The 27,923-nt window shown below is 37.8% G+C and overlaps 1 protein-coding gene across 9 annotated transcripts in view; it reads right to left on the bottom strand.

Moving 5' to 3' along the window:
• TDRD1 (tudor domain containing 1) overlaps positions 1 to 27,923 on the bottom strand; it is a 41,755-nt gene that overhangs the window by 8,642 nt on the left and 5,190 nt on the right. For 3 of the 9 annotated variants that reach the window (XM_072971929.1, XM_072971927.1, XM_072971926.1), the window contains exons 2-21: positions 27,472 to 27,529; positions 25,097 to 25,427; positions 22,907 to 22,965; positions 17,987 to 18,131; positions 16,378 to 16,483; positions 15,620 to 15,683; positions 14,706 to 14,810; positions 14,295 to 14,477; positions 13,639 to 13,782; positions 12,928 to 13,099; positions 11,745 to 11,831; positions 10,049 to 10,216; positions 9,822 to 9,929; positions 8,953 to 9,123; positions 7,104 to 7,346; positions 6,616 to 6,753; positions 3,731 to 3,841; positions 2,809 to 2,991; positions 810 to 1,085; positions 191 to 310 (exon numbers count right to left, since the gene is read on the bottom strand). In XM_072971929.1, coding sequence (XP_072828030.1) covers positions 191 to 310; positions 810 to 1,085; positions 2,809 to 2,991; positions 3,731 to 3,841; positions 6,616 to 6,753; positions 7,104 to 7,346; positions 8,953 to 9,123; positions 9,822 to 9,929; positions 10,049 to 10,216; positions 11,745 to 11,831; positions 12,928 to 13,099; positions 13,639 to 13,782; positions 14,295 to 14,477; positions 14,706 to 14,810; positions 15,620 to 15,683; positions 16,378 to 16,483; positions 17,987 to 18,131; positions 22,907 to 22,965; positions 25,097 to 25,397 — 2,884 coding nt within the window. In that variant the 5' untranslated portion in view covers positions 25,398 to 25,427; positions 27,472 to 27,529. The remainder of the gene's footprint in view (positions 1 to 190; positions 311 to 809; positions 1,086 to 2,808; positions 2,992 to 3,730; positions 3,842 to 6,615; positions 6,754 to 7,103; positions 7,347 to 8,952; positions 9,124 to 9,821; positions 9,930 to 10,048; positions 10,217 to 11,744; positions 11,832 to 12,927; positions 13,100 to 13,638; positions 13,783 to 14,294; positions 14,478 to 14,705; positions 14,811 to 15,619; positions 15,684 to 16,377; positions 16,484 to 17,986; positions 18,132 to 22,906; positions 22,966 to 25,096; positions 25,428 to 27,471; positions 27,530 to 27,923) is intronic. The other 6 variants (XM_072971930.1, XM_072971932.1, XM_072971933.1 and 3 more) reach the window with 4 other exon arrangements.

Below are 27,923 nucleotides of genomic sequence, written 5' to 3'. Positions count from 1 at the left end.
TCCCCTCACATTCACATCTGTGTTTTTACAATTAAATTTTCATTAAATGATGTTATGATCAATTAAAACATTGAGTGAAACAGAAACCATCACCCTTCTCTTTTTCCCCTCACTTACTAAGGAGTTCAGATAAGTTCATTCTAGGGTTTAAAAGATCAGCATAAATATGTCTCAAACTTTGGTTTCTTACCTGCCACTTCACTTGGTAGAGCATAAAACAAGTTTGGGTTTACGATTTCTAATACGCTTGCTTGTACAGTTTTATTTATTGGCAATTCAATTGTCCTCCATTGCTCAGCTGAAGAGATGGCTGCAACACAGGTCCCACATGAAAAAGATGAATTAACATCCTACTGATCATCAACGTGCCCACATTCCCAAAATTAAAACTTTTATTTTCACAAAAGAATATGTTTAATTTGAGAGATTTCCGTCAGTATTACAAAAAAGTTCAATTTATAATGAGAAGCTTTAAACTACTACATTCCTATAGCATATTTCAGTAGTGTGTTTCCTTTTCTGTAGTATGTTTAATGTAATTCTTAAAACATATTAAAACTTGAAGGGATACATAGTTGTATGATGCATGTTTACCTGATGAGTTACTACATTAAAGATGAGTATAGTGCTAATTTATAAAACCATGTTTCAATAAATACTAAACTAACTTTAAATGATCTATTACTCATCTATTTCCACAAAGCATGTTTATATAGGAAAATCATGTCACTTAGAATATAAAAATTTTCATAGCCTATAAAAGCAAAGGATAACATAAATTTAAATAATAAATGGTTTTAAAATGTTACCTTGAAGGCCTGGGGCATCGATTTGAAGATCATGTTTATTAACAGGTATATTGTTTGCTAAATCTTTATGTGGTGAACTAGCTTTTAACGCCAAATGTTCATCAATCAGAACATCATCAATTATTCTGGGATAAGAAGTGGAAAGATCGGTGAGTTCAATTCCCACTCCATTTTCACTGATTTCAACCACTCGGGCTTGGAGTTTTTTCCCTGCAACACACGCCTGGAATCTTGCTATGGCTTCTTTCGTCCAATGTCTGTTTCTAGGCTGTGTAACTGACAAACAAGAACAGCATTAAAAAGAATCCTGTGCCCCAAAGCTGCACTTGTGCCTCAAGAGTAACCAGGACTGGACCTTTGCCAAGTTTACCATTCAGGTCAGCGATTTTGAGTTATCTTTTTTCAATAATCAATTACACATTTCATCCTCCATGCCTGGGTTACAGATAATGCGTCTGCAAATACACTCCTAGGGTTTTAGGAGATTCAAGATCTGTCCTTACTTCCCCCTCTAACACATCTTCACCACGCATTTTCCCCAACAGGCAAAAATAGAATTATTATTTCTTTTAGAAGCCATCATTGTTACATACACAGTGATACGTTAGTTACCAATTATTCTAGCAAAAGATGTTAAACATCCACTTTCACCTTTGTGGACAGCTGTCCAACAATAATTTCAAAATGTCATTTTAAAATTACTTAACCAAAAATTATTTTTCTTAGGTAACTTTGGGTCATACCCTTATTTTCATAACAGTGATTTCTAAACTTGGGTATGCATTTGAATTACCTAGAGGGCTTGTGGAAACAGATTTTGAAGTCCTAGCCTAGAGTTTCCAATTTACTAGTAGGTCTTGGGTGAGGACTGAGAGTCTGCATTTTTAACAAGTTCTCATGTTGATACTGGCTGAGGTAGGATCACATTTTAAGAAGCACTGACATAATAAAACATGGTAATTAAAAACAATGATCCCAAACATACTTAGTGTAAAATAAGTGGAAAGAAAACGAACAGGCAAGAGGAAAAATAAAAAGCATCTAATGCTTTCAGACATGATCACCGTTAACATTTTGGTACCCAACCCTCCACAGCCTTCACATGCACACAGAAATATACACATGCACATATGTACTCATAATTCTTTTATAAAGAAATGTTTACAATAAAAAACAACTATTATGGGTAGGTACAGGAGCAGTAATGGCCAGGCTTTATATTTTGTACCTCTTTTATTCCTAGCACCTCTTTGAGGATGGCACCGTTATTTCCCAGGTAAGGGAAAGGAGATGCAGAGAGTTTAAACAGTTTACATTAAGGTCGCAGAGTTAGTAGGCAGCAGAGCTGGCTGTAGTCTGTCCTCTCAATCACAATGCCACCTGGTGTCCCTATTATAACTTGCTTCCTTCACTTAAATCATGAACTATTCTTCGTATCAATAACACACATTTAACATCACTTTAATGACTGTGTAATAAGAGCAAACACAACATCCTGAGTGCCAGGCCCTGATCTAAACATTCACTTACTCCCCACCATAGCCCTGTGAAACAGGTACTACCACCTCCCATTGTATAGCTCCTCACTCAACCAACCCTCTGTTATTGGCTATTGAGGTTGTGTTGCTATTATTAACAGCAGTGTAATGAATTTCCATGGAGGTGAACTTTGTGAAATGACAAGATTAGTATTTCTTTGGGATAAATTATTACAAGCAAAAATGCTAAGATAAAAAGTAGGACTATTTGAGGCTCTTAAGGAATCCTGCAAAATGCCTTCAAAAGAAGGCATCGGTTTTGACCCCCCATCACACGTATAGCAGCTGCTTCCCTACACGGACATCAACACTGGACATTCTGACCAGCTTACTAAGCCACGTTTCTAAATTTCATAATATGAAACAGGATCTACTAACTTAACACAAAACATTAAAATTACATAAACACTGAGAAGTTTATGTACCGTAAATATCAGAAGACAGTTGAGAAAATTTCTTACTCTGCACCGTACCTGCTAGCCAGCACTGTACCCCTTGAAACGGAAGCTCTAAAAATTCTGATGGGATCATCTGGAGTTCGTCTGCAGCAACCTCTTCAGTGTTTCCATAATCCACAAAACGTACTTTAATGTTTCCAGTTGGTAGGATTTCCTTGACTAAAGCACGATACCAGTTACCGTCACCTAGATTAAACACAAAGTTTGTAACATGGAATATTTCTCTTCAATTAAGACTTAAGAATTTTATCTTCAAAAAGACCATCTTTTGTCTGAAGTAGCTAATAAATGTGCCCTCTTCCCAGATGACACTTTGTTTTCCATTCAGAAGTCCCTACAAGAATTCTCCAAATTCATTCTTAGAATACCTCCAAAGTTTTTACAGCATCATGTTTTTACATTTACTATAACTTAAAAGACTTCATTCCAATAACCTATCCAATAAGCAGAATATGAAGAGGAGGTAAGACTTAATAAACTTGAACATATTTGTCAAAGTGGAAGACATAACACTCTCACCACTAATGAAAGTGTTTTACTTGTTACTTGGTAAATAACACAAAAATAAATAAGAAAAACCTGCAATGAAATTAAGGTGTTTCATCAAATGTATTTTCAAAATAAACATGCACAGGGCGACCAGAATAAACAATGAATCTGTAGTGAACAGGTCTCCCGTTCTGTAGCTCTTAACGTTATCAAAAATTCTGGAAAGAAAAGCATTTGGCAAAGTCTAGGTAAGAAAAGTATCATTTGGAGGCTCCCTGTTACAAAGACAGAAGGAAAAGGCGTATCTTAAGCATTCATTTAATTCCGATTATGAAAAATATCTGCTTAAACATCAGGAATACACACTGAAAATGAGGGTTCAATGTCAAGAAATAGAAGATTCTACTGTAGTCAAGACTGCACAACTGCAACTTACCTACAAAAAAAGCACAACAAGGTTGCCCTATTTCTGCCTTAAAATCATTAGGCAACTTCTGCTGGCAATAATCTGCTAGCAATTTGTTCAAATCATTGAGTTTCTTCAGAGCTGAAAACATAACACAACACAGCATTTAATATTCTAAAACCATTCAGAGTAACAGATTTTCCTTTAAAATTGGAAAATGTTTTGATTGTAAAAACTCAGGTACATCCCCAAACAACCATAAAGTACACCAAACACCTTTCTCTTTTCCTCATTTAAAAATAAGTTGGGCAAGTAAGTCACTGTTCAGTTAATACTCGCGATAAACCCCATACCAACAATTTCCTGGACGCAGTGACGTGGCAATGGCATTGCTGTCGGTACTACAGAGTGAGCTTTGCACGTGGACCAGGAAACAGTGCACAGGCCTGCACAGAAATAAAGTTTACACAAGCTGTCCTGAAGAAGTATATGTAACCACCAAGTAGATGGCACAGATAGTGTCTGCTAAGGAGATTCAGAGAGGTGAGCTCTGTGTGCTAAAGGTTTCGTAGAGAAATCTGAAGTATGCCTCGTTTGCTAGGAATGGAGACGGCATTCCAGAAGAAATAAACAGCTCTGAGGCAAAGTACCAAACCAAGCGGCCAGGCGACACTCGGTGGGAGCAGCGAGGAGCGGAAGGTAAACCATCAAAGACCACCACCAGAGATGTGCTTGGAAAAAACACCACAGAGGGGTTTTAAATGCCAAGTAAAGGGATGTGAACACTACAAAAGAAAAATATCTTTGAAATCTGTGGCAAAGGTCCACTGACAGAAATGGAAATTAAATTCTATCGGGTTACAACTGTCACCTTTCAAATTAGCCAAAATGAGAAAGTTTAAGGACACGCCGCTGGCAACAGTGCGGGCAAGGGCTTTCATGCACTGCTGGTGGGAGTTAGCTTGGCCCACCTCTTGAGGGCGCTCTCTCTCAAGAGCACAAGCACACATATCCTCTGACATACGCCAGTTTTAGCAGTTTGTCCCATGGATATGCTCTCAGAATAAAATCACAGAGTACAAGGATTGTTTTAGTAATAGATGCTTGGAAACACTAATCCTTCAGCTGTCCACACCTGGGTTAAATTAGGATCAAGCCACACAGTGGAATACCATGTGACCGTGAAAAAGAATAGGTACAAAACGGCTACGTGGCATCCTGGAATGGAACCCGAACAGCAAAAGGCCACCACTGGAGAAGGACATCTCGCAAACTCCAACTGAAGTCTGGTGTTCGGTTCACAGAAGTTTACCAATGTTGGTCTCTTAATTGTAAGAAACACACCACAACTACGTAAGACGTTAACTCTAGAGGAAGCTAGGTGAAGGGTATACAGGAACTCTTTGTACCATCTTTGCAACTTTTCCGCAAATCTGAAATTATTCCAAAATTTAAAAAGTGTATTTTAAAAAGAATGGAGGAAACACTATGTGAACTGATATCTAGGATATACTGGGAGAAAAAAGTCAAAGTGCAAAAATTATTTACAATGTCTTATCATTTATGCCTACATGAAAAGGAAGGAATATATACACTCATACAAGCATGTGTATAGCATACTTCTGAAAAGATGCTAAGAAAATTGAGAAAATGAATTGGAAGGATATTTAGAAATTGAGAAGAGGAACTGGGAAGCTTACTTTCCATATATATACTCTTCTGTAACTTTTAAATTCTGTACCATATGCTTGTATAATCACTTGTGAAAATTAAAACATAATTTAAATATTTTAAAATTTTATCCTATATGAAACAGCAGCCTATCTACCAGACAACTCCAAACAAAGGGATGACAAATCTCAGAAACTGAGAGAAACTTAGTTATCTAGCTTAAGGTCCTCAATTAACAGAGAGAAAACCCCAAATTTAGAGAAGTTGAAAATCAACAATGCTCACCAGAATGGCTCAGGAGAGCAAGATGGAAAATACAAAGTGTTTTGTGAGGATGTGGAGCAACCAGAACTCTCAAACTGACAACCGTTCTGATCATTTTGGAAAAGTTTTGGCATTCATTGATTAAAGCTGAAAATATACATATTCTTTAAGATTTGGCCAGTAACTTCATTCCCAGGTATATGGTTCAATGGCAATGCATGCACACGTGTGATAAATTTGTATGAGAATGTTCATACCAACATCACTTTATAGCTCAGAACTAGAAGCAACCCAAATATCCAACAGTGGAAAGGAACAATCAGTCGCAGTACATTCATACAATAATGCACGTTGCTCACTATGCAGTAGCAACAACAAAAAAACCAAGCTACAGCCACGTGTAAAAATGGACGAAACTCACAAACAGCATGAAAAAAAGCAACAAGGCACAGAAGAGTAATACTGAATGATTCCATTCATATAAAGTTCAAAAATGGGAAAAATAATCTATGCTATTATCAGAAGGCAAGGTAGTATTTACTTTTGAAAGAAAGACATGGTAGTGATTGCAGGAGACAAGAAGGAAACTTCTGAGTTACTGGTAATGTTTTATTTCTTGACCTAGATGTTGGTTACACAAGCGTTTTAACTTTGAGCTCATTTGTTACGCTGTACTCTTATTTATGCACTTTTATCTATACGAATGTTACATTTCAATGAAATCAACAATTAAGATTTTTCAAAAGTGAATTTAGAGGACATTCTGTGAAATCTAAAGGGGTTTAAAAACAGAACTGTTGAAAAACAAAAACTGTTGAAAACAGAAATAATGGCTTTGCATGGAATAAAAGGCCACCAAGTACAGCCCAATCTTTCTTGGAAGTACAAACGCTCACCTGGCCTTCACCACCCAGCATCTTGCCTTATCTATGCCAATGTATTTTGTAAAGAGAGACTTAAAATGAGAAGACGCAACTTACCATCCTCTTTAAGCACATGGCAGTAAAACTCTCCAGGACTATACATCATACAGACAACAACATCTACTGTTTCATCAACAGCAAGTTCAACCCATGTCCACTCCAACGAACTCACTTTTGCTTCTACACCCAAGGGAACTGTGAAAATAAATGAACATTTTGCAAAACAAATAGCCAGAGTGGGGAGTGGGAGGTGAGGCTGCTGAAGGATCTGTTTTTGAAGAACTGAATTTCCAGTTACTTTCTTAGTGACTTTACAGGAAAGATAATCAGTCTTAGAATTAACCATCACTACCTCACTAAATCTCAAATTTTCAGATTCACATTTCTGATCGATCTTCAGCTGACTCAAATGCACTCTTCTGATGGATGCTTGATTTAAAAAGACAGAAGGCACTCATCAATTCTTTTTGAAAGTACGAGAACCCACATGTTCACAAAGCCATCTGAACTCCAGCATCACGTCATCTGGTAGACAATTTACTTACCATCAGTTTCCTTCACGTCACTGGGCTTATCTGCCACCACCTCCTTGTTCCCCACAGCAAAGCCTGTGTTGATGAGTAGTTTGGTGACACTGATGTGTGGTGTCACGGACCGATCTATCAGCTCCACCAGGGAACTGTTTTCCAGCTTGTCCACCACTTTCACTGTCATCATTTTGTTCTGTACAATATTTTTCATCAGACAAATAGCTTCTGGAGTCCAAATTCCTAATGATGGCTTTACTCCTAACAAAGAATTTTTAAAAGAACATTAAAATATGTCTTATCACAAGCATTTAGAAATTTAGCTCCTAATTTCCACAAAGTTAAACAAGGAATCTATGACAAACACTGGAACCAGAAAGTCCCATCTGAGAAGGATTTTCTAAACATGAAAATGAAAGCAAAATTACACAGAAAAAGTCTGTGAAAAGCTTCTATACTTCTATGCAAACAAACCATCATAAATCCATGGATGTGAAATGTCCAGAGGTTAGTGGCAGAGGCAGCCTGGAATGCTAGGATTAACCACAAATGGGCACAAGAGATCTCAGCGGGTGATAAAAATGTTCCAAAACTGGATTATGGTGATGGCTGTACAACTTACCACATTTACCAAAAATCACTGAATGGCATGGCTAAAAACAGTGATTTTTATGATATATAAATTATATCTCAGTAAGGTTGTTAAGAAAAGCATAAACAGAAGTATGAAACAATCCAGGAAGAAACACCGGTCCCTTACGCTGACACTGACATATGAAACATCTGCAGTATCTACTGAAGGGGCACTTACAAGTGGGCATTTAGGAATCAACAACCCCCAAGTTATGCCTGGTCATTTCACAAAATTAAGAGCCAAGTTAACTTACAAAAAAATGTCCAGTCTCACAGGTAATGAAGCAAATTAAAACGATTTAGTTTTTAGGTGATCAAAATTGGCCAAGGTGAAATAATACGGAAATACCTATTTGGCGCACCGTGTGAAGGACGTGACTCCCTCCTGCATTTCTGGTAGGTGTGGGAACTAGTTCTACCCCTTCTAGAGAACAGGCATAATACGTACCACAAACATGAAAAGGAGCGTCCCCACTGGCGCCTGTCCTAAGGCATCTGACACCTGATACCCGCTGACACCAATCTTCTTTAAAAAATTGATTTAAAAAAATTGAAGTATATTCAGTTTATCTTAGTGTCAGGTGTGCACCATAGTGATCCAGTATTTTTTATAATTATACTTCACTTCAAGTTACTATAAAATACTGGCTATTTTCCCTATGCTGTACTACATAGTCTTACAGCTTATTTATTTTATACAGAGTAATCTGCAGCTCTTTCTAAGGAAATGACATTGGATAGGTTGTGAAATGTAGTTAAAAGAACACTGACAGTAGAAAAAATTGGAAATATCCTTGATAACTGAATATTAAACTATGGTACATCTGAATGAAAGTTGTAGAAACCAATCTTTTAAGATGGAAAGAAATGCCTGCTCCCAGTGGAACATGTAACATATACAATAAGTTCTAAGCATAAGATCATAATGTTCTTATTGTTTTTAAAAGCAGGTTTCCCCCTACTTCATGCAATTAAGAGGCTTCTGAGATATTTACTGATAATGCAGAATCTATAAATAACAAAAAGAATATTCCGTTTCATACACATAGGCACATCCTATTTTATTACAGATAGCCAGTCACTTGTATGTCCTAAAAGTTCTACTAAGGGTTGTTCTTACACTAAGGTTAAGTTTACATCTAAACACATTCCTTGATCTACTCACTAATTTTGATTCTAATGCTGCTCCTTGAGGTTTCAGTATTTTAATATGGGAACCATAAAAATCACATACCTGCCAGCACACACTTGATAGCTTGCATTGGCAACTCCAACAACTTTGGAGTTATGGGACAAAGTCTTGTCAAACTGAGGATTTCGAAGTTTCCATAGTCTACATATCCGATCAGCACAGACTCTTCAGAAGCATAGGCCAGGACAGACGCACGGTACCACTGTCCGTCCTCTAAAAAGGGACAGACTGAATCTCAGACGATCTTCCAAGGAAGATATAAACACACACTTTTCCTCCCCAGTTTAGATGGTCATTTGGAGACACTACTTTAATGTAACATCGAGCTTTACTGAACAATGTACACTTATTCAACACTGTGACTTATCAGAAGGCTTCAACTCCTAAAATGTCACCTTTACTCATCCATTACTAGATGACTCATGCTGTATGCTGTCATTATTTATTTACGTGCTTTGTCTCCCTAGTAGACAGACAGACATTCATTAGGATAGAGAACACAATCTGGTCACTTCAATGGATCAATTTTAGAATTGTCCCTGGCAGGAACAGTCAACCAGACTCCACCAACCAAGCAATCGATTTACCAGAGGCCTACTTGTAGCTCCCCTTCTGCGAGGCCACCGGACCTCCCTTCAGCAGAGAACTGAGCCCAGTCATCAGAGGGCCATCATCTGTGCAGGTACAGCAGCCACGACAACTCTGTGCCTCCAGGCCCTCGTGTTATTCCAAAGAAAACTGGCCAAGACATGACCCTGGGAGGATCCGGATTCACATCCTGATGTGAAATCACTGCTGGTGCACTTCACTACTCAAACTTCAAATGCAGCCATCCAATGTAAACTGAAGATTGTTTCACCTGCTGTTACTTAATTATAGGTAAGAAATTCATTAACACTCTCCTTCCTTACCTGAGAACTGAGCACAGCAGACATCACCAATGGTCGGATAAAAATCTGACCGTGGAGACGCCTGACCACAGTACTCGCTAAGTGATGCCTGAAGTTCAGCCAGCTTATCTGTAGATAAAGATCACATCTTAAACAAAAGGAATACAAGTCTACACAGTATCTGCATTTTTGTATGCTGAATCTCTCACAGTATGTTACCCTGATAGCACAGATCAAGATTTACTTACGCCCACTTTGTAGCTGTTGACAGAAGAAGTCTTCTGGAGTCTGAATGTGGGCAACCACACCACAGAACTCATCACCTACATTCAAAGTCAGCACTTTGGGAATTAGGTCACTTCTGTCTACAACAATTTTGTTTTCAGCTGTCATTTTCCCAACATCTTCGAGATCACCTTATCAGAAAACAGAAAAATAAACCATTTTGGTTTCATTAACCCAACTTTCCAGTTTTTCAGCTGCTCTTTCAAACCTCCTGGCCTTCATACATGCTGTTCCTTTTTTCCTGGAACCTGTTTCCAATCCCCCAACAACCTGAGTGCTTTCTGCTCGGTATGGGGTCACTGGGAAACACTCCTCTCCCCGTCTGGGTCAGGTGCCCTTCCCAGGGACCCCCGCACTCTGCACTCCTGCTGTCAAGCATTGTATAATCTCTTCTCTAGGTGTCTGCACTGCCCACAGAGCACCCTCTCCGATGGCACCTCCATAGCCCTGGTGAAGCAGAGACGGCTGGGTGGATTCGTTCCTTCCACCAACCCCTCTGCAGCATCTGCTACTGCTGACGACTTCCAGAACACTTACTCTTCTGTTATCCTGGCAGCACTATCCCCGTCCTTTTTCCACCTCTCTGATCACAGCTTCTCACTTGACATCATGGGTCCCAGGTTCACCTCCCTCACTTTTTCCTCACTTCACACTCTCCCTAAGACACCACCATTATCGATGGTTTCAACCATGACTACTTTTAGACCAGAAAGTACTGGGTTTTCCCCTCCAGATGGCAAAACACTACTGAGAGCTTTTCAGCAGAACTATCACACTAAGATTTCTGTTTTAGGGATTTCACATAGGCAGTACTGTAAGAATACAGACAGGACACCAGAGATACATTGGAAGGGTTTTGCAATTACCCATGAATGATAAGGATTCCTGAACCAGAAAAATGGTAGGAAAAAATTTATTTTAAAGGAAGGAAAAAAAATGCTACTTAGGAAGGAGAATCAATAAAGACCTGGCAATCAATTAGACAGGGTAAGGGATGGAAGCTGAGGAATCAGGAAGATTTAAGGATGACTCAAGTCTGTTTATGCGACAGGATGTGACCATTCACACCACTATTAACCTGGCAATCACCTCTGAACGAATGAGCCAAAGACAATGAAGTATATCTACACCTAAAGTAATTGGCAAAAAGCAAAGGGGAAAGCAGACTGCAAAAAACAACATCACAAGATTAAGCAAACAGACAATAACATGCCGATAGCAAAACTTCTTGGTTCTCTTGTTAGACCAAATGAAAAACTACTAAATAAGAAAAAACTTAAGAAACACCATCCTACCAGAACGGAATGTTATAACCCTATTTTTTCAATTGCTGGAATATGAGGGAAGAGGGAAAAACAAATCAAACTAAGGAAATGATAACCAAAAATCCCTCAACCCAAAGTGTTTTGATATTCAGTACTTTATGATCTCTGATAATTATCAAGTCAAGGATTAATCAGGAAGACAGGGAAGGAAGACAAGCAGGGAAGGTAGATTAAAAATAATATACTCCCAAATTTAAAAGTATCATCCTCCTTACACAAAGTTTATGAACAGTGTGATAGTTGTGTCTTTTTTGTTTTGTAGAGAGATATAATATATTCTTTTTTGTTTCGTAGACAATATACTATACCATTCAATATTAATCTGTATACTCACTTGAATCTGCACTTTGCTTCTTAGAATTTTGTCCCTTGGGTTTCAAGCCATATCCCATTTCTATGAGCACGTGATCTAACAGTTTTCCTAAAAGTGATTAAGAAAACACAGTTCCACTGAGATATTTATTATACCAAGTATTGGAGGAAAAGCATAAACATAAAATAAATGAGTCATAATCACATGATTAAGAGATTACAGCTATTAATATCCTGGCATATTCCTTACTAGCTCAGTTTCTATGTGCAAAATATAGTTAGTTAATGCTCAGTTTTAAAAATTGAGGCAAAATTACCATCATCACTAGACAGAAAACTAAATAAAAAATTTTACTTAAAAATTCTGAATAAAATAACATGAAAGATTTAGTTACCACCTCACTGGCATGCTTAGAATGAGCACGAGTTACAAGAAAGAGTAAATTTAAGACCTGAGACTACTTCATCTCAGATGTAAAGGATGGCTGACCCAAGGGTGAACCAACAGCCACGTAAACTCCAGGTTCCGTGAAACAGCATCCAAAGCTCCAGTCACATCGTGGAACACAACCAGCAAAGAAACAAAAGATAAGAGACTGTATACTTAATTTCACACCAGGATTAACTGCATTTTCTACCAAGTCACCAACCAGTGATGGGTCTTAGAAAGCAGAAGAGTAATAACACCTTGGAAACCAAGAGGCAATTATAAGCACACTGGAAGAGGTCACTTTTCAAATACGCTTAAAGCTAGAAAGGAAGAACTGATTCCAAACTGTTTCCATTTCCACAAACTAAATACTATGTGCCTGTGGTCTTAAGGCTAACCAAGTGCAGGTCTGCGAAGGCTGTTCAAAGAAAAAGCACCGATGATGAGGACAGACAAATTCACAGAGAAATTCCTGAGTTTTCCCCATAAATGAGTAGAAATCAGGACTAGGTCCTATAATGGCTATGTTAAAAGCGTGATGCAATTTCCCCACACTAAGTCTCACTGTAGCCTTTCAATCTACCAATTCTACAAACTTGACCTGGTCTCTGACGAATTACCAATTGCCAAGAGCAGAGCCACGGCCATATTCTCAGTCACAATCTGAGTGACTCCACAGCACAGCTGACCTGGTCTCACTCCATGTTTCTGTTTCTTCTCTGAGTAACTGATGCGGACTAAGGAACATATTAAGTGTTCCAGACTCAGATCTTACCTGAACTTGTCAGCATCACATCCACAGCAAAGGTAACCACTTCCTCGCCGAAGATGTCCACAATCTTTACAGAGCAGAACTGCTCCATTAACAGTGACTTAATAGTTGTGATACAATCATTGCTCCAACTCCCCTCTGCTGGGATAACACTGGCCACAAAGCATTTTATGGCCTGAAAGATTTTACACAAGTTACTAAAAAAATTAGTGTTTGAAAATGACTTTTTTCTAATTAACTATGTAAAGATTTTTTAAAGATAATATATTTCATGCTGAAAATTATCAAGCACTAACCAAATAAATAATTTTATCAATAATTATTTGCCTTCCTTGATACTTCATCCACAATGCTTTTCCTTTTGGGACTTAAAGCCTGAGAAATTCATGAAAGGATAGTAATTATCCCTCAAACATAAACTGAAGTTGCTTCCAAGTAACGTAACAAATATAGAAACAATTGTTTTTAAAGAGCAGATTGATAAAATGTCCCTAAAAGTGCTCAGTTTCTCACCTGAGGCGGCACATAACCAAATAAGGCCTAATAAAATGGCACCAAGAAAGCCCATAGTGTTTCTCTGCGTTGTAAAAGATGTAATAGGTACTTTTCCATAAAAACCATGGCAATAGAACACACAAATATTGTGTGCATCAAAACATTAAAAACAGCTCCTTTGGGACATTACTAGGAATTTACAAAGTAAAAGAGACTTACACAAGGAGGAAACAAATCAATGTTTCTGTTTAGCTGGTGAATGCTGCTTACTGGAATTACTTCCTCATTTCCATAATCAATATACAAGACCTGTGCCTTCTTCTGCAGCACATCAACGTCCTGTATTAATACTCTGTTCCAGGTCTGCAAGTGAAACAGAACAGAATTCTGCTTCCAAACAGCATTTCACAATCTTAGGCTTAAAAACTCTCAACTAATCTACAGAACATGCGAAGGACATCTACTGTTCTGTTCTGAGGTACTCAGTGAACAAGTTAACTTACTTTCTTAAGAATCTGGCTAAGAGACCCCTGGATGTGCCTATTTTGGGGTCCTTTACTATGCACACCTATCCCCAGGTTGGTGTAGCCCAGGAGATGCTGGGACACACTGATCCCTCAGCCACACAAATAAACACAAACTCCAGTCAGTGTCCCAGCACTGAGGAGCTACAGAAACAGCCGGAGAGGGGCGGGGCAGGGAGCGAGTAACCGGGAGGACCTTCCCAGGTCTGACTGAGAAGAGACAGAGGAGAGTGGCCAGAGCCTCATTTCAGGTCACTAACGCATCATTAAAAAAAAAGCTCTGGTGTCAAGTTGGTAGGACCAAAGTAAATTAAAACGTCTTATTAAATAATTCATTTCATTAGGGGCTACCTGATCAACGGTGTACTTGGCAACACAAACTTCCCCCTTCACAGGGATATAATCTTCTTCATGCACCTTATTTGCATATGTTTCCTTTAAGCTCGTGGAGAGTTGGTTCATGCATTCTAAAACTTCTGAAGAATATAACTGCACATAAAAGTCACTTGGGTGTTTGAATTCAGTAACCGCACCCTTTCAAAGACAGAAAAGTTGTAATAATTTGCTTAGAACACAGCAAATATGAATTACTTACAGCTTTATAACAGCATACAAAAACTGCTGTAGACTGTTTTTGCAATCTTCATCAATTTCAGTTATATTCTGTACCTATCTTATAAACTCAAATTAAACACAAGAAACAAGGAAATAAAAATCTATGGTTCTTTGGATCCCTATCTACAGAAAGTAAACAACGAATACCTTTATTTCCATGGTTTTCCTGAGTTGTAGGCTTCTCAAATCAGAAAACATTATTTTATCAGCACCAAGGGCTTTTTCTTTAGTAACTCCAAGAGGACAGTCTCTCTGGTTCAAAAAAAAACCACATAAGTGAGTTACTGACAAGCATGTGTTTAAATGATACTGTGGCCACTATTTGCTAGAATCGAGGCCAAAACAGCCTGATTCTCAGGCTTGAGTAAGAGTATAGAGAAACAGTGTACATCTTCAAGAGTCACTAAAACTTACTGTCCATAGGCAGTGTGCACAGAACTGGAGTCACTCAAGAATTACGCCATAATGGTGATGACAATGTTGTTTATTTAAAAAAAAAAAAAGGAGGGAGGGAGAGTAGTGTTTTAAGTTTGGACTTACTAATGCATACATACATTTTTATGGGAATGGATTTTCTTTTGAACGTAGAAGCCTGGACCAAGGCTAAAATTCTTTTATAAATATGAGTTGGAGATAATCGATGTTTTTCAGGTTATGAATGACTCTGCCCACATAGTTATCTAGATGACAGAAAGGTATTATGCTCCTTAGATGGCAGGCCCTGGTAGAATCCAGTACACAACGCTGGAGAACATGTGCATGCAGGGACTAGGAAGAAGGGACTCCATCAGCAGTGCACCTACACGGAGACACGGTCATCTCAAGTCCTTTCTGGAAAAAGGCTGGGCATAAGCAACTCTCATAAACCTCCCAACAGTCACCAAATCAATCACTAAGGTGTAGAGATTTACTCAACAGGAAACTTTGGTTTTTAAATAAACACTGGTGCAAGGCAGAAACAAGCCATAAATATTTTATTTAGCTTAAGTCCTCTTAATTCAAAATAAAGGGAGTCATTAAAAATTTGCCCTGAAGGCAAAGAAAGAGTAAATATATCATACCTCGTCTTTCACGTCCACATTCTTCGTTTCAAAAGGTGATTTATTATCCTCAAGTTTGTGGAAACTGAAATAAAGCAACTGATTAAAATACTTACAGCACAGAGCCAAGTATGAGCAGGGGTCACAATTACATTAAATTCTCAATCAGCAAAATCCAGGAAGAGTAAAACAGCTTCTTCCAGAGAAAATCACAGTTGTAACAGAGTAAAACAACCCTATGCTGGCCAAGCAATGCTCTGCCACTTCCTAATGAAAGGAACACGGCCATAATCTTCAAGCCTCAATTTCCTCATCTGCAAAATGGAAATATCCCTACATTACCTAAAACAGAGTTCTGAGGACCAAATGAGGCTGCACAAGTGAAACTGCTCTGTAAACTGGTAAGTAGCATGAAAGTAAGATTTGCGTATTTTAAATTCAAAATTCAAGAAGCCTGTGAGAGTTCCACCTTATTAAAATCCCGAGAAGTATACATACAATAGAAATAATGCATTCTAAAGCTCTAATCACTAGAAGGAAAAATCACTTAAGGTTTTAACTCCTAATATGTACTATTTAATAAAATTATATTCATGAAAACTTCTGTTTGTACAGCTGTTCACTTCTGATTTGTATGCTTTGTTATACCTCAATAAGTAAGTAAAAAGTAGCAACTTTTATGTAATTATGGGCTGCTTACCTGATTTGATCCTCATACCACCAAAACAAAAAAGTATTTTAAAATATTCTCTGATGAATTAAAAACAAATCACACTTACTTTTGCTGAACAGGCTTGCACACGATGCTGTGGGCCGACCAGTCTCGCCTCTGGCACGCTATGGAGCAGTAGTATGTCTGCTTGCACTGGGAACACCTCAGAGACCCTACAGAGCACGGCCCACCAGGTCACTGAAGTTTTATTCCAAGTATTTGTTGCCAAGAGCAAGACACTTTCAAAGACCAGATGTATAAACACCATTCTATTAATCATATCAAGGAGATTATTTGAAGAGGATTATGCTGTTTATGATTAGGTGTTAAGATTAAATTTTAAAGCTCTCTTGAAATGCAGAGAAAGGGGAATGCCAAGATGAAAATGAGAGGGAGGACAGACTGGAGACACAACTGGCTTTCCTGAAGCAGAGCCCAGAACGCACATTATAAAGGGAACAATCATCGAAAGAGAAAATCTGTGGTGGTGAAAACAGACGTGTGCAAGCAGACACGGCTTACCTTGTGCCATTTAAAAAGTACAAAACAAAAACCAGTGAAGAGAATCATACCTAGAAAAACTCAGGAAGTTTTTGAAATGAAGTTTAGAAAAATCCCATCAGTATTCAGGCAGAAGAAAACAAGCTGTCTAAAAAACAAAAACAAAAAACACATAAAGAAACAACAAAACTGGGCTGGCCTTGCGTGCCTCTACTCTAAAAGAAATAGAAAAAAGAGAGCTAAATATCCAAACAGCCAGTAAGTACATGGAAACCCTTCAAGATCATTGATCATGAGGGAAATGCAAATTAAAACCACTAAGAAATACCACTACACACTCATGAGAAGGACTAAAATTAGAAGAACTGAAAACACCAAATGTTGACGAAGATGTGGAGCAACCAGAACTCATTACCAGGGGAAATATAAAATGAGACAGCTACGTTGGAAAATGGTTTGGCTTTTTCTTATAAAGTTAACGTATACCTACCTTTTGACTCAGCAATTCTACTCCCAGGTATGTACCCAAAAGAAATGAGAACATCTCCATACAAAAACATGTAATAATGTGTACAGAGCTCTATTCATAATAACCCAAAGCTGGACACAAGCAAAATGTTCAACAACAGAACAGAAAAACAAATTGTGGTACCACCCAATGGGATGCTACCAGCAACAAAGAAAAAAATAATTAGTGTACATGCAGCCACACAGAATAAATTCAGAAATATTCTCTACATAGAAAAAGCTTTACACAAAAGAGTCCACACTGTATGATTCCATTTACAAAAAATTCTGTAACTGGAAAAAATTAATTTACGGTAAAAAAAAAGTGGTTGCCTTTAGGCGGGTCTAGTGCCTGGGAAGGGACATGAGGGAACTTTCTGAGAAGATGGAAATATTCTTTATCTTGATAAGGGTATGAGTCTGTGCATATAAATGCATGTAAGTTTTATCTCAAAAAAAGTATAAAAAATAATCAAGTAACGAAGCAGGAAGAGTGGGAAGATACGGATGAACAAGAATGGCAGGATGCTGGTAGCTGCTAAGCTGAAGAATGGGTATGCGTGTATATATACTCTTCTGTTTATATTTCATATTTTATGTAATAAAAATATTTTTCAAATGTGTAGAGGAGTAATTCAGCAGACATCTGGCAGTAGCAATATGCTTACCAAACAGCCCACAGCAATGGCAGGTTGTCGACCGAAGAGGAGGTCCCACGGAGCTGAAGAATGCTGGACTGCTTATAGACAATGAATTCTCAACCACCTTGTGTACTTTTTTCGATTTTGCAGGAAGAACACTATTGCCATGCTTCTATTATGAAAAGAAAATAGCAATATTAAAACTTGGTAATAAAGCTTTTTTTTTTAAAGTACTAGATTTGGGATTTCCTCTTCTGAGAAGATAAAATAGATGTACTTTTCCTTACTCCTCCCATTAAGTACAAGGGAAAAGCCTGGATTTAGATGTAGAACAGTGGCTCTGAAGGAACGCAGCAGGCAGGCTAGGAACCCTGGGACCCAGAGAAGGACACGGCGATGAGTCTCCAGAGATTTCTTTCTGTCTCATATACCCGAGATGGGGTGCTGGAGAAGCCAGCAATCCAGCAATGCCAAAAGGCTCAGACTAGCCCCAACAAAGAGTCTGCTCTCTCTCTGGCCAGAAGACCAGGCAAGGGGTGGCCCAGCAAGACAGAAAACTTTTATCAGTAACTGCTCTGCTCCAGATAACCATCACAGAAAAAACGATGGCCCCACTCCCACCAGCAAAGGTAGACTGGGATGGCTAGATTTCCACCTTTACCAGGCTACAGCGAGGGACTCTGTCTGTCCCACCCGGGTGGTACTGCGGAAGACCAACAGAGTCAGCAGCCAGCACTTCAGCCTTGTGGGGTCTCCCTGTGGAGACCACATGGGGAGCCTGGATTCCCACCTGGTAGTAACAAATGCTCCTCTTACCCCTGCAGCCACCACCACTGGGGCAGTGCTAAGGAGAAACCTAGCGGACATTCAGGATTTTCCACCACTGTTCAATGATAATGAGTGGGGTGTCTCCAAACCCTCTCACCTCCAACCCTTCCTCCAGCCTGCCCACTCTCCCCACCCCACTGTGTCTAAGTAAAGAGTACATGGTGGGCAAGAAGGACCCTGGGAAGCTGGAACCCCACCCTTGTCCAGCAGACCACATTCTGGGCCATAAAACAAACCTCAACAAACTGAAAAGAATTTAAATCATACAGAGGGTGCTCTTCAGCCACAGTGGACTCACACTAGACATCAGTAACAGAATGATAACAGATATTCTCCAAAAATTTGGAAACTAGACAATACACTTCTAAATAACACATGAGCCAAGGAGGATGTCTCAGGGGAAATAAAGTAATACATACTGAACTAGAAGAAAGTAAAAATACAACACATCCAAATTTGTAGGACACACAGTTAAAGCACTGCCAAGACAAAAATTTACAGCACTCAAGTCACACATAAGAAAAGAGGAAAAGTTTCAAATTAATAATTTAAGTTCTCATCTCAAGAATCTAAACAGTAAGAACAAAACATGCCTGAAGCAAGCAGGGGAAGAAAATGATAAAGATAAAAGCAGAAATCCATGAAATTAAAAACCAAAGCTTAGAGAAAAACAATCAGTGAAAAAGGCCTAGTTCTTTGAAAAGGTCAATAAAATTGACAAACCTCTAGCAAGACAAACAATGAGGAAAATGGAGATGGCAAAAAATCAGCAGCATCAGGAATGAGACAAGGGATGTATCACTACAGACCACGAAGAAGTAAAAATGGTAACGGGATGCCTCAAACAACTCTACACACAGATTTCACCACACAGACAAAATGGACCAATTCCTGAAAAGTCACAAATAATCACAGTATGAAATAGATCATCTGAATAGCCCTATAAATATTAAGGAAATTGAATCAGATTCTTTTAAACTCCCAAAAAAGAAGCCTATACAATTTTCAATCAAGCCTATACAGTTTCTACTACGGGAGAACACTACCAAATATGTTTAAAGAAGTTAATTAACACCCATTCTACACAATCTCTCCTTCGAGCAAAATAATATTCCCTTGATACCCAAACCGTACAAAGGTAATAAAAAAGAGAAAAAATTACAGACCAAGATCTCTCAAGAAAACAGATGTAAAAATCCTTATCAAAACAATACCTGATATAACTCAGCAACATATAAAAATAATTACACACCATGGCCAAGTGGGGTTCATTCCAGGGATGCAAGACTGGTTAAATTAAAAACAAAGGAAAATCAATGCAATCAACCAAATTAACAGGCTAAATGGGGGGGGGGAATCACAAAAATATCAATGGATAAAGAAAAAGTATTTTTAAAATTTCAATAGCTATTCATGATAAAAAAATTATCAGAAAAGTAGGAATAGGAAAAACTTCTTCTACCTGATAAAGATCATCTACAAAAATCCTATAGCTAATATTGTACTTAATAGTAAAAAGACTCAATGCTTCCCCTAAGTTTGAAAACAAAGCAAGATATCCAGTCACCACTTTTGTTGTTGTTGCTCTTGAAGAAAACTGAAACGATACAGAAACTACAAATAAGCGATAATAATCACCTGAAGTCCCACTACCTAGAGGCATTCAAGTGAATACACTTACTGAAATTTCTCTACGCACATGTACCTATAGCCTTCCACTGTCACCACTTTTAATCAACACAGAGCTAGAAGTTCTAGTCAGTGCAATAAACAAGCCAAGAAAGGGCAATTACAAAGCACATATCTTTAAAAGAAGAAATAAATTTGTCTTTTATTTGCAGATGATACAATTATCTATGTAGATAACTCCAAAGAATCTACAAAAAAAAATCTAGGATAAGTAACTTCTGGAAGGTCACAGGATACAAGATAAACATGCAAAAATTTTTATATAGTAGCAATGAATGTGAGGACACATGGAAATAAAAAATACAACAGCATTTACAATCACTCAAAAAAAAAGAACTATTTAGGTGTAAATCTGACAAAACATGCACAGTTTGTAAACTGAAAACCACAAAGTGAAAGAAATCAAAGAAGATCTAAATAAATCGGGAGACAGACTGTGTTAATTAGTAGAGTCAACACAGCAAAGATGTCAGTAAGCCTCAAATTGATATACAGGTTCAATCCAATTCCTATCAAAATTCCAGCACGATTTCTTGTAGATACGAACAAGATTATTCTAAAATGTAGATAAGAAGGCAAAGGAAACTAGATTAGCTAAAACGATTTTGAAAAAAGGAAAAGTGGGAGGAATCATCCTACCCAACCTCCAGGCTGTCTATCATAGCTCCAGTACCATGTGGTATTGGTGAAGCACAGACCCCACATATCAAAGGAAAAGAACAGAGAATACAGGAAAATCCAGACAAATTTGCCCACCTAATTTATGACAAAAGTGCAAAACCAATTCAGTGGAGGAAATATAACATTTTCAATAAATGGTGATGGAGCAACTGGACATCCCTAGTTAAGAATTAACCTCAACCTAAGTCTTACAACTTAAAATTAACTCAAAATGGACCACAAACTTAAATGTAAAACTACAAATTGGGGGAGGGGGTGGAATTCAAAAATTTCTGGATCTAAAGTACCAAAGAGTTCTTAGACTTGACACCCAAAGCATGATCCATAAAAGGAAAAATTGATCAGAACTTAATTAAAAACTTGTTTGTTCTGCTAAACACCCTATTAAGAGAATGAAAAGACAAGTTGGAGACTGGGATAAAATATCTGGAAATCACATATTTGACAAAGGACTAGGATTTGGAATATAGAAAGAACTTTCAAAACTCAGCAGTAAAAAAAAAAAAACCCAAATAATCCAAATTAGAAAACGGACAAAATACAGGAAGAACATTTCACCAAAAAGGATATAGAGATAGCAAATAAGCACATGAAAAGAGTTTATCATTAGCCATTAGGGAAACACAAATTAAAACCATAATGAGCTATCACTATACATCTGTGAGAATGGGGACACTAAAAAAAAAAAAAACCACCACCACTCAACACTGGTGAGGATGCTGAATGCAGAGAAACTGGATCACTCATATGTTCTGGGTGATGGGAGTGTAAAATGGTAATAGCCACTCTGGAAAACACTTTGGCAGCTTCTCAGAAAAATTAAATATTCAACTACTACATGACCCAGAAACTGCACTCCTGGGCATTTATCCTAGAGCAAAAAACAAAACCAAAAAAACCTTATATTCACATAAAACCCTGAACATGAATGTTTATAGCAGTTTTAGTTATAATAGCCAGAAACTGAGAATGATCCAGATGTATTTCAATGGGTCAATGTTTAAATAAGCCATAGAATACTACTCAGCAATAAAAAGCACTGAACTATTGATACATGTAACAATCTACATGAATCTCCAGAGAATTACGCTGAATGAAAAAATCCAATCCCAAAAGGAATATACTTGTATGATCCCATTTATAGAACATCCTTGAAATGACAACATTTTGGAAATATTAATACTAGATGAGCAGTTGCCAGGGGCTAAGAAGAGGGTAGGGGCAGGAGGGAAGTGGATGTGGCCAGAAGGCGGCACAAAAGGGATACCTGGAGTGATGGCAATGTTCTGTGTCTTGACTGTACTGTGTCAGTATCCTGGCTGTGATATTATACTATAGCTCTACAGCATGTTACCATATGGAGACACTGGGTAAAGGCTATAGAGTATCTCCATATTATTTCTTACAACTGTATGTCAATCTACAATTAGCTAGGTAGAAAAAAGTTGATTTTAAAAAATACATATATATACTAGGCTAAAGATAAGGCAGTTTGACCTTGAGTAATGCCTGCAAATTGAGTAACTTTTTAATTTCATTCTTTTTTGGGGGGAGGTAATTAGGTCTGTTTATTTCTTGATGGAGGTTCTAGGATTGAATCCAGGACATCGTGCATGCTAATTAAGCAGGCACTCTACCACTGAGCTATACCCTCCCCTCTAAGAAATTCTTTATTAACACAATACAAAAACAAGTTTAGAATCTTTTATCCAAGACATCACAAAATAGAAAAAAAAAGATATAACTTACACTATTTACTTCTTTGGATGGTGAATTATTTCCAACATTTAATGGTGACACAGGGTTACCTGGGGATGTAAAACATAATGCCTAATAAAAGTCAAATATTACCTTATTCCTGAAAACGTACAGTAATATAGTTAAGTGACATTCAGATAATTAAGCTGTACCATAGTAGCCTTAAAGCTACACTATAAATAAGCAACATCCTACTTTTCCTAATGAAAAATAAGGACTTGTCTGACATTTCCTGGACAACTGCATCTCTCTCACCATGAACTTGTCTCCATTCACGAAGGCAGTTCTCAGGCTCTTTGAACTCTAGACTCATCTCCACCTTTAGAAATTATCCACCTTTAGAAATTATTGAGGACCTCAAAGAGCTTTTGCTTACATGACTTACATCATTAACGTTTAGTATTATCAGAAATTAAAACTAAGTATTAGAAATATCTAATGCTAGTATTAAAAATTTAAATATATTTAAAAATAATAAATGCATTACATGTTGCTATGGTTTAAAAAAAAAACTATGTTCCAAAGCAAAAAAAAAAAAAAAAAGAGTGTTTATCATTTTTGCACATCTCTTTAATGTCTGGCTTAGCCAATGATACTTGCATTTGTGTATCTGCCTTTGCATCCAAGCTGTTGTGATATGTTGTTTTAACTGAAGTATCTGAAGAAAATCCAGCCATACATACACACACACACACACACACACAGTTGCCAGTAGGACTATTATTTAACAGGCTTCTCAGATAATTGTGGATATTTTCCTGTAATTCACACCAAAACTCAAGTGGTAGTTTAAGGGTCAGCTGCGAGGTGGAATCTAAAACCGTATCTTTTCATACTGCTACATTAGAATCCATTGGTTTATCTTGCACTTTGAAAGGATGTTTACCCATGTGTAACGACAAAACGTCATATACTGGTCCTCTGGAAAAGACTGAGAAACTCAAGTTATGCAGATCTTCCAAATGTTGACACAGTTCATCAGACAATATCAAAAAAAATGTGTTAATACATCTCTGTTCTTCTTACCAGAAGAGGTTAAGTATTGGGAAGCTGTCTCTGAGTGGCAGACACAAGTTTCCTGAAATTTTCATTCCTGCTTGAAAGCCTGCATTTTATCATTAGCAACAAAATACTGTCAGCTGTTCTCTTTGAAGTGACAGGCTCACTTTGTTCATTTCTGAGAAAGCGACTGCCAGATATCTAAGTCTAAATAACCACAGTTTGTCATTCTTTTCAAATAAAAATGATGTTCCAAGAAAAAAGTTTCTTTTCAGCTCACAAGTCAAACAACTGCACAGATGCTTTTCATACGTCCGCATGCAGCAAAAGTTAGTGGGAATTCCCATTTTGTTACAAAAAATGCTAAAAATACCTGTACACGAGGGTTAAGATTTGTTAATAACTTGTACTGCGTCATCAAGGATATTCTAAAGTAAAACTGACATTTCTGACTTGTTTTGTCTTAACAAGTGTATGATAATGAAAAGCAATGCTCACCAGCCCAGGCTAATGCCCCAGCTAAAGCTGAGCTAATAAAGGTGCCAGCAGTTTACTCACCTTTGCTTTTACAGCCACCCGCATAAAGTCAGAACGGTGGGAAAGAGCAAATAATGTTTTAATACTATTAGGAAAATAGTTTTGACCCCAGACGCCCAAGGGCCACACTGAAAACTACGTCACCATAACACTAAAAGATCACATCTCATACATTCAGAGGCTACATTCCAAGGCCCCAGCCTCCTCACAAAGCAGATTTTTAGAATGAAGTCTAAAGGAATGATTTTTAAAAATCAAATAAAACAGATTAATGTCTTAAGATATATCTTTGTAAACCATTACATGCATAAAACTTACATTGTATTTTTAGAATATGGCTCATCTTTAGAACACTCATAAAAAGCCAGAGCGTTTCTTTTCTACATTCCCAGCATACTTCTCTGATGTGGGGGGAGCTCATCTGTAGACATTTTCTCCTTGGGAATCCTGTCTGTGAGTAATCTAGCCAAAGGTAGCTACTTAGCATCTGGTTTTTCCTTCTAAATTAGTATTTAAACGGAAATATTGTAAGTTAGCCATTTGGTTGTTTTGTTAATAGCCTGCTGGTGTGTAGTTATACGTACTTCCGATAAGTCAAAGAAACCTTCAGAATCAAGCAGCATTAAGCCTGTAGTTTTTACTCACCTATTGGCAATGTCTTCCTGTCTCCTTTGGGTCCAGCCACTTCTCCATTGATGCTGTTGGCGTTTGAAGACACTGAATTGTCTTCCTGACTAGCCAAATACTGTTTGGTTTGCTCACAAAGCAAAAAATTGTTCTTTTTGTTTCCATTCTCTGGGCTTTTCAACCTAAAATTAGGATGTTTAGGATGTCCTCCGGGACTTCTTAAAAAATCATGTAGTGGAAGCTTGCTTTCCTTTTTCTCAAAGTTAAATGGCTCTGTCATTTTACAGGTAGACACCTCCAAATTATTTCTTGACATCATGTTAAGCGGCAATGTAACACTCACAGAAGTCTAAGGGAAGAAATGTATGTAAAAGGCAACTTTTAATTACAAAAGTAGAAGCACTGTGGGCCCAGGTGACTTCTTTTTATGTCACAGGTTAGTCTCACAAGTGATTCCAAAGCAGACGTAACCCCGTAACCGTGGGATCAAAGCCCGTCTTACAGGCACAAGAAAAGAAAGATTCTCTGTGGGTATGTACAAACTCCAAGGACAACAGACAACAAAAGACTAATTCAAGAGACATCATAAGAGTTATCTCAGGGTTCGACACTATTACTTTAAAAAGCTTTGGAAACAACAAGAATAGAAAATGACATTCATGTTTTAAAATAAGTATTTCCCGCCTAGGGCATACAACTTAACGGTGCAACACAATAAAGGTGGTGTGTAAGTCAGGTCACCACACACCTGTCCAGCCTCTCAGAATCCCTCTACCCTCTCCTACTTTATGCTCTGCTGTGTCCCTGAATGTGCTGAACCCCATACCCAGGATGCCCCGCTCTCTCATCCACCTGGTCAACTCTCTCTAGTCATCCTTCACAATTCACCTCAACTGACCCCTGTTGGGTCTGTTTTTTCCAAAATCCTGTTTCGTAATCTCCAGCTGAGCTTCCATAACTGTAACTTGTATCTACTGCTTTTAAGGATGTGTACCTGTCTGCACACCCTTCTCTGAAAATAAGGTACATTGTTGCAAGGTGCCTCTGAGAAACCTCTACCAGATGTGAGGCTGGTTTATCCTTCTCTCTACTGGTAGAGAATACTAAATGTCCTGCCCAGGGAAGGCAGCAAACGCAGACAAACAACTCTTACTGGTGATGCGGCCGCCTATAGCTTTGTCTAACTGCAGGCAAAACTTCTGCCCATCTTCCCAAAACTGCTCAGAGGACCAAAAAACAAAACAAAACAAAAAATCCCCAAAACCAAAAACCAAAATCCCAAGCGGAACGAAAAACAAACAAACAAAAAAACACGCCACAGACAGAGAGACAGCTGAAATTGGCGTGAGTAATATCTAAATGTTGTTTAACACTGTTTTAAACAGAAGACAAAGAAGATAAAGAGCAGAAGAATCTCCCATCTTGGTGTCCTAAAACTTCCAACTCATTTCCTGCTTTAAATTAGGTCTAACCTCAATCAATGACAACACAGAAGAGATAATGAAATAATTAAAAAAAAAAAAAAGAAAGAACAGGAAAAAAGAAATACACAAGCAGACTTAAAGGTGGGGAACTCTCAGTGGACCAGACCCTGGGAAGATCCCTCAGAGAAGGCCTGCAGATGGGGCAGCTATGGTGGGCGGCCCTGCAGCTGCCAGGGAAAGCACACCTGCAGCAAGAAGCACACAGACTGAGGGAGCACAGTGAGGGCTATAAGGATGAACGCAGTAAGAGGGCAATACTGTGAAATTACAAAAGGAAAACAACTTCTAAGGGAAACCGGATAGGGATATGAATACGGAGTAACTCCAGACTCTACAAGAAATACAAAGAACATGCATTAAGTTATTAGGGCATGAAGCAGCCACTGTGAAAAACAGTACGGAGGTTCCTTGAAAAACTAAAAATAGAGTTACCATATGATCCAGCAGTCCTACTCCTGGGCATCTATCCAGAAAAGATGAAAACTCTAATTCGAAAAGATACAAGCACCTCAGTGTTCATAGTAGCACTATTTACAATAGCCAAGACATGGAAACAGCCCAAATGTCCATTGAAATGAATAGATAAAGAAGTTGTAGTATATATACACACAATGGAATATTACTCAGCAATAAAAAGAATGAAATAATGCCATTGGCAGTAACATGGATGGACCTAGAGATTATCATAAATCAGGAAGAGAAAGGCAAATATCATATGACATCACTTATATGTGGAATCTAAAAAAATGATACAAAGGAACTTACTTATTACAAACCAGAAACAGACTCACAGACATAGAAAACAAACTATGGTTACCAAAAGGGAAAGGGAAGGTGGAGGGATAAATCAGGAATTTGGGATTAACAGATACAAACTACTATATATAACATAGGTAAACAAGGACTTACTGTTACAGCACAGGGAACTCTATTCAATATCCTGTAATAACCTGTAATGGAAAAGAATCTGAAAAAGAATATACATACATATATAACCAAATCATTCTGTTGTGCACCTGAAACAATGTAAATCAACTATACTTTAGTAAAAAAAAAAATCACTAAAAAATTATTAGGGCAACTATCACAAGAATACAAACAACATGTAACTTTAAAATCACAATCCAAGAGAGAAAAAAAATTCAAGTATGGTAAATAGAAAACATCCAATAAGATAGCAGAATCAAGACCAAGTAATCTAAGTATCAATGATTCAGTCTCAGTTAAAAGAGAAAAGGATAGCCCAATGGAGAAAAACATCCAGCTAGATGTTAAGCCCAAAGGGCACACACAAAAACAAAATACATGGTAAGGTTGAAAATAAAAAGACTAAAACATGTGCTATGCGGATAACCAAAATA

The sequence above is a fragment of the Vicugna pacos genome, chromosome 11 (assembly GCF_048564905.1).
Source record: "Vicugna pacos chromosome 11, VicPac4, whole genome shotgun sequence".
NCBI lineage: Eukaryota > Metazoa > Chordata > Mammalia > Artiodactyla > Camelidae > Vicugna > Vicugna pacos.
The sequence above is the reverse complement of the archived record's forward strand: the minus strand, read 5'-3'. Positions and strand labels throughout refer to the sequence as shown.